This window comes from Trachurus trachurus (assembly GCF_905171665.1).
Source record: "Trachurus trachurus genome assembly, chromosome: 18".
Taxonomy (NCBI): domain Eukaryota; kingdom Metazoa; phylum Chordata; class Actinopteri; order Carangiformes; family Carangidae; genus Trachurus; species Trachurus trachurus.
The window spans coordinates 23,194,267-23,203,997 of record NC_139909.1 but is presented as its reverse complement, the minus strand read 5'-3'; the positions used below and the strand labels follow the sequence as shown (position 1 = coordinate 23,203,997).

Here is a 9,731-nt window from a genome sequence, read left to right as displayed (position 1 = left end):
TGCTCCAGGGCAGGGGAGCTGATTTAATCACATTTCCTCTGGTCGGCAGCCACTCCCTGTTACCTCAGGGTATTCAGCAGGGACACAATGTGTGTAAGAGCAGGAGCCGTTTTGCATGTTATCTTGGGGTCTCCATCGTTTTATCATTATGATCTTCTACTGTACACTACTGGACTGCAAATACTGGGCTTTTTATATGCTGAATGCAAAATAGCCTAGTTACTTGATACCTTTCAGATGAAGATTTTACACCTGCAGTGGTGCAATGCTACGTGGGGTGCATATGGGCCCTACTTGGGCTGCAATTGTGGGCCCCATATGTGGCTTGCACCCAGGATCCATATAGGCCCCTACTGTGGTAGCCTATATGGATCCATAATATAGGCCTCTACTGTGGTAGCCAATGGGCTACAGTGCCCCCGCCCCAGGCCCCGCCCAGTCGAATGGAGGATTTGGTTTTTCTAACCTTTTGCCTGATATCTCTCATTGTATTCAATAATTTTAAAACAAGCCAATCAGAAGAGAGGCTCATGGTGTCTCTCTTGTGATTGGCTCACCACCAGTGCTAGAGCTGCAGAGAAATGCCTGAGAGAAGAGATGTAAAACTACACCACCCCCACCCCTTCCCCACTTTCCCATTTCTCCCTCACTGCTGCATTAATTAAGATGAAAATGGCATAAAATTACGTACATCTTCTTATATATTTCAAATAAAACACTGGGGAAATATAAAATACTGAACCTGAACCTTGCAGTTTGACCCCCCCCCCCCCAAAAAAAAAAAAAATTTAAATAAAAAAAAATTTAAAAACAGACCAAAAAAGGGCTAAATATGTGTATTGGAAAATGTTTTCCTTCCTTTTCCCATTCATCATCTTGCATCCCTTCCAGTTTTTATCTCGTGACCCTTTGTGCAGTCTGTATTAAGATAAACTAAGACACTTGTTGCAAATCAATACTTGTTACAATCAAACTTGTTGACATTCAGAACAACTTGTGCAAATCTTGAAAACGTTCTGATTAGTCATAGATATTCCAGTTCACCTTGTGTTATTACAAGACTTCCTACCGCGGGTCGTTCCATCTGCTCTGGTCTTGTGGTTCAGCTACACAATCCAAATATTTTGTGCTGAATTGTTTGAATGAATTCTAATAAAAACACTGATGCTGCGATGCTAATCTGAAAACAATAGGGAGATGTGAATCCAAGGAAATGGCAGAATCAACAACTTGTCAGTAAATGTGGTGAGGACCTTTGTACCGCTCAAGCAAAAGTACAGAAGGCACGTGTGAATGCAGCAGAGGACGAAGGCTGCAGGACATTCTCTTGGTTCTTATCACATACCTTTCTTTAAGAACTGACTCGTACTCTATGAACGTGAGGTCATTTTTCTGGCATGATGACGTCTGAGATTCAAAAAAAGATGCCAGACGGTCAGATAGCCTGATGTCTGACTGTCAGAGGTGTTGACACATGTCAGACTGGACAGACCAGTCAGTGAAGGCATCCCCTGCTGCCCTGTTCACTGCTCCTATAAGATGCCACGGTGTCCTGCACATTCTTAGACAGCCAACTCTCACATTCAACCAACCTCTGCTCACGCAGGACATCAAGGTAAGACGATGCACAGAGTGAAGGACACTTAGAATACTGACATACTGCAGGCCTAGACATTTCCAGTATGTTTTCTGTTTTTTTTGGAATTGGGCATGGTATATAAATACTTCAAGTTCAAGTGTGACTTTCATGTTGTAATTTAAAATGAAGAACCACACGATGCTGTAACTGTCAGGAACTTCTGCAACCTGTGAATTTATAGAAAACAGAAGTAGATGAACTCTTTCTCAAAAACCCTCTCCACTTATCATCAAGATTCGGTTTCTTATCAATATGAACATTATATTTAACGGAAGCAAGTCAGTCAGTTTTGTATAACTTGTAGTTGAGTCTGTGACATCTAATCTCATGTTCAGCTGCTATTTCATAGCTCAGAGCAATTGCACAAACTCTCAAAATATATATTTTTTTCCTACTGAGATAAAACATTTTTCCACAGGATCTGCTCTAAATCCACTGTAGTATAATATACCATAATTATACAATACTATTTTAGCGTGGATTATATAATACTTTACTAATACATCATACTGCAAATTTCATTGAACTTCGGATGTCAGAACCTCAAGCTCACTATCTGCTTTGTTGTTGGTATCTGTGAAAACAAAGATTTTTATTTTTATTTGTATTATTATCATGAATACTTTTTTGGTAAAAATGACAAACAAAAGTTACTTTAAAGCAGAAGTAAGCGATCCGGTCGTTTTGGCTAATGCTGCGTTCCAGGCAGGCTTTTGAAACCGTAAATTACAGCTTCAAGTCACGACTTAAGACTTTGTAGCGTTCCAGGCAACCCACTCGTGTTTTTCCGACCTGTTTTACCTGTGAAAGTCACTATAGCGGCCACTCGTAACTTCCGTGAACTCGTACCAGATCGAACTGGTACGACTTCACAGGTCGGAAAAACACGAGTTACGAGTTGCCTTGAACGCACCATAACGTCTTCTCAGCCGATGGAGTTAGCAGCCCCCGCCCTCGTCATGGATCTATTGGTCCTCGTCCCTACGTCACCACATTCAGGCGCATCCCTTGGCTGCACACACAGCCCTTCATGCCGTTCTCTCTCCTCATTGGATAAAACTTGTAGGATACGAGAAAAGTTTTCTCCTCGGCTCAGAGCAGAGCAGAGTGACTGACAGACCCGTGTTTCGGTCCAAACACTCTATGTAAGTGATTGCTGTCGGAAGATATAACTATTTAAGACTTATATTAACACAAATATATTGCTTACTTCTGCTTTAAGAAGACATTAGAGACTTGACATAATGTAGACAACAACAATAGTAATAATAATAATAATCATAATAATAATAATAATAATAATAAGATAAATAGTAAAGTAATTGTTATACAAACAGACAAATATGATATATTCACATATTTACATACAGGTACTCTATATAGACATCAGACATAATTAAATAATGACTAATATATGATGGGGAAATATGAATTATATATACTTCAATGTTATTATTTGTGAGGGTGGGGAGAGGCCACCCCAGAATGCCAGGGACTTTCTGTTTCAAATAAAATGTCCCAGTGGTCAGAATGAAACCGTGTCTCTCAGAAACCAAGAGGAAACAAAAGAAAAGAAAAAAACAAACTCTTCCTCTTGCTGCTTAGAGATCAATACACATGTGAAATAAACCACTCAGTCTGAAAGAGGATCTCAAAAAATAGGCTATGCAAACCACAAAAAAATATTTACGACATGTTCTGTTTGATGTATGTTTGAACTACAACAACACAAAGGTTTATTCTGACTTTAATGTTTTTGCAGTAAGCGTTTTCTGCTTTTGGCCTCACATTGACAATGTTTTCCCTCAGAAGCTGAAACCATGACTGCGAAAATCGCCACCACCCAACCACGGCCCTACATCATGTCCAATGTGTCCAACCAGTGGACCTCTGGCATCTGCGACTGCTTCCAGGACCTGCCCCAGTGTAAGCTCTTGTTTATACATATTTTACATAGTGGTAACTAGACAGATAGGCAAGAAGATGACACTTTAATGCACGTGTCGAGACACAAACTCAAAATCTCTGTCTCGTGCACGAAACTGGAAACATGCCGATCCCTCAGATTGATCTCGGTTGTGGAATGTTGATTGGAGATCAGTGGACGAGGCGTGTGCTTTAAATTTCTAAAAGGGGTATTTTTATATTTTTTCATGTAGGTTGCCTTGCCTTTTGGTGCCTTCCCTGCTTCACCTGTAAGACTGCACATGAGGCTGGGGAGTGCATTTGTTTACCTCTGCTGGATTGTTATGGAATCATCCCACCCATCACCACAGGCCTCAGGGTGTCAGTGCGCACGAGATACGGCATCGAGGTACGCACACTATACATATGTATATGCAATATAAATACATATAAAACAAACCTATGTATGTAAACTTCTTAGAAATTGGAACGATTACACACACACACATACACTTAGGAGAACTGTAATGTATAGAGCAGTGGCGTATTGGAATTGGCTCCCACCACATATGACCAACATTGAAAATAAATGGAGATTCTAAAAGAAAATAAAAGAGGCCATTATTAGTGAAGAACTTATATTTTTCTAAGGTTTTGAAAAGTCAAAGTATTTGTAAAATATTTTTTTTATTATTATTATTTAGTTTTAGTTTTGTTTTTCTTCATTTTTTCAATTCTGTAATTTATTGTATTATGTCTTGATTGTCACGTATGAGTGTCTGGACCCCAGGGAGAATAGTCCTTACCAAAGTCAGGACTAATGGGGATCCATAATAAACTAAACAAAACAAAACATACATATACATATATAGCCTATATACAGTACATGTATATATGTATGTGTGTGTGTGTAATGTACATGCAGTATATGAATAAATCAAAAATACATTTTATATTACACATGTTTATTATATCCAGAGCTATGTATGATAATATATCTCCTTATAATTAGGATGTATGGCAACAGAACTCTAAGAGAGACATATTAGCTACTTTACTGTATGTCATAGGTTACATAAAAATGTTCCTCAGCTGCACCAGCATGAAAGTCACTGTTGCCTTCACTGTTTATCTGATCTCTGATGACTCTTAAACCCGTTTAGCTTTTCTTCACAACCTCTATTTACGTTCCTAGACAACATCCGGGAATTCATGTAGTATGGTCATTAAAGACGGTCACATTGCACCGAGTCCCTTTGTTCCAGCTGATTTGTTTAGGTAGACTTTGATACTGTAATAAAAAAAATAAAAAATCAGCTGTGTTGTAGGAAAGTCTATACAAATAAATCTCTATTGTATGCATTAGTCCCCCCCCTCTGACTGTGTCTCCATCCTCACAGGGCAAAGTCTGTGACGACTGCGTGTTGGCCTTCTTCTGCGGGCCCTGCACCTGGTGTCAAATGGCGAGAGAACTCAAAGCAAGATCAAACCCCATTACCTTCGTCAACCTGTCAGTCTCGTAAGAACCCGGTGTCTTTTTACTCGCTGTGCCCTCAGTAGTCAAAACAAACGTCATCACCGTCACCACCATCACCACCATCATTAGGCTCTGTACTCTTCATCGTCCTCACTGTCACGCTTTTTTTGTAATATACGAGGGGGAAGGCCGCTTGAATCAACTGATTTCTGATCTGTCTCCGAGCACGTCTGCTCCGGTGGAATGTCGCCAAACAGCTGATTGGAGATCAGCATGTCGATTATTATTGTTTCATAACTTACTGTAATGACAGACGAGAGAGATAAGAAGGCTGCTGTCCTCTGTGACATCCACTGACAGATGTTAATGAACACGTGCCAGTGAGGTTTACTGGTGAGACTTTATTATTTATTCTCTTAAATTTTGGATTGGGGTCATATTTTTATTCTTACACCTCCCACGTGTTGGTTTTATATGTGTTGCTGCTTTAGTGTGATTGGATTGGTTGTTCCTTTTATTTTCATTTTTATTTTTAATAATGAAAGCCAATGGAAATGTATTAGATTTGATTAAAAAAAAGTGTTGCTATCTTTCTGTGCCACACATAATGTCTCACTTGATACAACCCCACTGTATGTTGATGCATCTGGATAATTCACAAGAATGTATTGTGTTTAAATCAAGTTATTGTACGTGATTCCTCTGTAAAAGTGCAATAAATCTCTTTCACATTAAAGACTATGTGAGGGTCAGCAGAGTCAATCTCAGTGTGCTTTATCCTATGCAAACTACACATGCAAATCTGCCTGTTATGCAATGACGCATTTAATAGCTACTATTGCTCCATGTCATCAAAGCAGATGTTCCAACACCACGAAGAAGTTCCAACAGCAGGTGAGTGCTCATTAAATTGAAGTGTGTGTTGCTGTATTAGAAGAGAATAGGCTGGATTTTCGGATGCTGTGTGAGTCAAGTTGATATGAACTTCAAGTTCATGTGAAATTCCTGCAGAAATGTGTTTTGATGAATAGTAAACAGCTGTCACCAGGGACAGAACATGCCAGGTATGTGAGTAAATGGTGTGAACAGTGTGATGGGGGCTGAAATGAGCCATATCATGACACGGAACAATTGAAGGAAGGAAAGGTTTTGGAGCGCTGAGCGCCTGGGGGGCTTTGTTCACATATTCGGGCTCGAGGTCAACTTTTGAAAAGGTGCAGCGAACGCAGACAGAATCCCACGAGGAACAAAACAGAATTATGTGCTTGCGTTTTTCAGGCCCTTTCCTTATTTGAGTGGTCACCATGGCGACAAATGTGTTCATCAACAACCCTCAGCCTCAGCCTCCCCAACCACCAACTATGGTTTTTGTCCAGCCTGAGCAGTGGAGCACTGGGATCTGTGACTGCTTCGACGACATGCAAGTCTGTGAGTCTGGTTGTGTGCAGCCACATCTTACAGCCACTTTTCTCTTGTGCATGTGAATGGTGACATTTGAGGTGAGACAACAGGTGAATAGGGTAAAAAATAAACCAACAGATACCACCATGAAACTTCCCAAAATGTTTATTTTTTGTATTACAAGTTTAAATATGTAAATGAGGCAATATCTAATCAAATATGCATACATTTGCATACATTTCCAAAACAGAAATCTAAGCAATGGATAAAACTACTTTCAAAACTCTTGTTTTATTTTGTTGACATATTAGAGTCAAAAGTTATTACATTGGATATCTGTTTTTATCACTCTTTAAATGAGATAAGACTGTCAAAATCCGAAAAACAACTGAAATGGAGATTTCTAGCTCAGATTATGATGAAAAACTTGAATATTTGTATTGTAAAATACAATCATTGTCAATCATACCTTTATGATTTGTTGTTGATACAAAGGAAATGACAACTGTCATGACATGCGGGTCAGACAGCTAACTTTTGGTGAATTTAGGAGAAATGTACAGACGAAAGAGACAAAATTAGGTAAAATAACCAGCTTAATGTGGATTTTCTACCATTTCTTTCCTGTAGTCTGAATAAAAAGCATGATAAGGAAGCAAAATAGCCCATAATCTCAAAATTGATCAGTGCATGAAAAAGCAATGTTTTTGTCTGTAGTGTCTCGCCTTGAATTTGGACACAGACTTCACATTGGCTTGGCGCTGTAGACCAGACCACTGAAGTGACTCAATCAGAAACATTATGTATTCTGCTGGTACAACAAGTCACAATTATTTTCAGTTTTCCTGTGCATATCAGATCTTCATAGCTGGCACTGTTCATAGATACAACAACCACAACAAACCAAGTTCAGATTTAAGCACTGCATCCCAGTTTCTAGAGAGATCACTATATTTGATTGTAAAGCCTGTCTGGGCTCTACTGTATAAGGGTGTGAAACAGTCAGAGGTTTCAGTCAGAAGAGAAATATACAGTCAGTATACAGAAACTACTCATATTATGTAGAATTAAAAGGATGGGTTACATTTTTCAAAAGATTTCCAATAAATACAGCAATACTGGATCACTGACAGAGCTGTAAATAGTGATGTTCTTGCACAATACAGTGCAGCCACAGAGGAGCCAGATGTTGATGATAAGGTTAATCAGAATTGTAGGCCCTAGTCAGTGTTTACAGTGGAAAAGAAAAAGGCATGCCCCCTTGTTACAATGTCTTTTACATTTACGAGCCAACTACATAGAGTAGACAGCTGTCGCAAGATGAATACATAAACAGGCTTTGACTGTACAATGTAGGTGGAGGTTATAGTTGTGAGGCGTGTGGTCTGTAGCAGTGTGTTCCACCAAGCTGAACTGTGCCACCCACATCATCATTGTGTTTACATGCTGACCACTTCTGAATGCTCTTAACATTAAGCAGACATCTCAAGTGTGTATCCAAGCTGCCTGCGCTGTTTTGAATCACACTTGAGAAGCTGTTAGTACCTCTTGAGATAGAGCCTGTTATCACTGTGAACACATCTGAGCCTCCTCCTCCTCCCAGGTTGCTGTGCTTGCTGGTGCTTCCCTCTCCTCACCTGCAACACTGCGTCTGAGTTTGGAGAGTTTTTTTTGTCTCCCCCTGCTGGATTGGTTGCCACAACGCTGCCCTGCACCTATCACCATGTCCATGAGAGTGGCCATACGCAACCGCTATAGAATCCAGGTGACACACGCACATTTATAGCTTACATACTGTACATGTGTTTCTGTTATTATTATTCATATGTTTCAATTGTGTCTCTGAACAGGGAAGCATGACAGATGACTGTCTTTATGCCACTTTCCTCAACATCTGCTCGTGGTGCCAGATGGCCAGAGAGATAAAGAGACGCAAGCAGACTCTTGCTGTTGTCAATGCACAGCCAGCGTACATAGCTGCCCCGCAAATGCATCTCATGCCCGGTGTGGTTACTTCTCAGCCCATGATCTCAGCCATTCCCTAGGAAGCTGTGACCACCAATCATCTTTTCTTTTTTCTTTTTTTTGAAATCTCTACCTCTAATCTCAAAATCACCACTCACAAAGTTTCATGATTGGATTTACTCTTTACAGAGATGTAAAAGAATTTTATGAATTTCCCTAGCATATTATCTCATCACATCTGCGGAGCTGTCCATACTTGTCAGGAGTTAGCAGCAGGTTGAAAATGATAAGACAAATATGTTCAAACCAGTACATAATTAAGATGAATAACAGATAGAGATCGATTGAAACGTCCCAGGAGTCAGAGTAACATAGCACTTGATAGATATCATTTCTGCTTTCACATGAGTAACAGCATGTATGATGCTTTTTTTGTGCCATTCGTTTCACCTAACCTGCATCAGATCATCTCCTAGCTTTGTGTTCAATCTGCAGCTCAGTTTTATTTTCGTTTTATTTCAGTGTGATGAAAAGGAATAGCTCTCGTGTCCTGCTGAGATAGAGCTATGTTTAGTTCAAAAATTAAAAAATGTCAGTACTATTTCAAGTCTGAATATGGGCCCTCATTTGTAAAACCGCCTTTTGCATTGCTCAGCTGACAATGTCTATGTTATCCGGTTCCCATTTTGTATAAAGTGAGATGTTTTCTGTTTTTGTATATATATCATAGAATAGGTCTGGGTTCCATATTAATAGTGTGAAAGTGTCAAAGCCTCAGTCCGTAGCACAGCCTGTCTTCAGAAACTGAGCCTTAAAATGAGCCATCAGGACTTCTGTACCTTTGTGATGTCACAACTCAGCAGTCATTGCCCTCAGACAAGCCCTGCCCACCTGGGCCCACATTTCGACCTGGCAGGATTTGGTTTCTCTGAGTGTTTACATGTATTCTGTTATAGTTTTATATTCCATCCAATCAGAGGAGACTCTCACAGCCACCTCTCCTCTGATTGGCTGAGTGACCTGTTGCTAAGCTCCAGAGAGAAGCGAGGGAGAGGAGGTGTAAAACTACAACAGTTCTCATAACCTCAAATACATCTTCTTATGGACACTTTTACATGTTTTCACAATTGTAGAGGTTTTTAAAGTTTTCTGGGGCTGGTGAATATTGTGACCTATACTATTGCTGAGGACAAGAGACATAACATAGGCCATCTAACCACTGGTCACACATTTAAACAAATATCCCCCCAAAAAGTAATTATCTATGCTAAAAAGTAACATCAGTATTCACAATTCCCTTAGATCTAAGTTTTTGAGTATGTCAATCATTATTAATTAATTAAT

The 9,731-nt window shown here is 39.7% G+C and overlaps 1 protein-coding gene across 1 annotated transcript; it reads left to right on the top strand.

Annotated features, from left to right (window-relative positions):
* Positions 1-3,459: 3,459 nt before the first annotated feature.
* On the top strand, positions 3,460-8,467 carry LOC311001949 (uncharacterized protein; the record flags this gene model as incomplete). The annotated part of the gene is made up of 6 exons (XM_083993128.1): positions 3,460-3,565; positions 3,799-3,953; positions 4,945-5,063; positions 5,882-5,915; positions 8,026-8,187; positions 8,273-8,467. The coding sequence occupies 6 exons, from the start codon at positions 3,460-3,462 to the stop codon at positions 8,465-8,467; spliced, it is 771 nt and encodes a 256-aa protein (XP_083849254.1).
* Between the last annotated feature and the right edge of the window lie 1,264 nt (positions 8,468-9,731).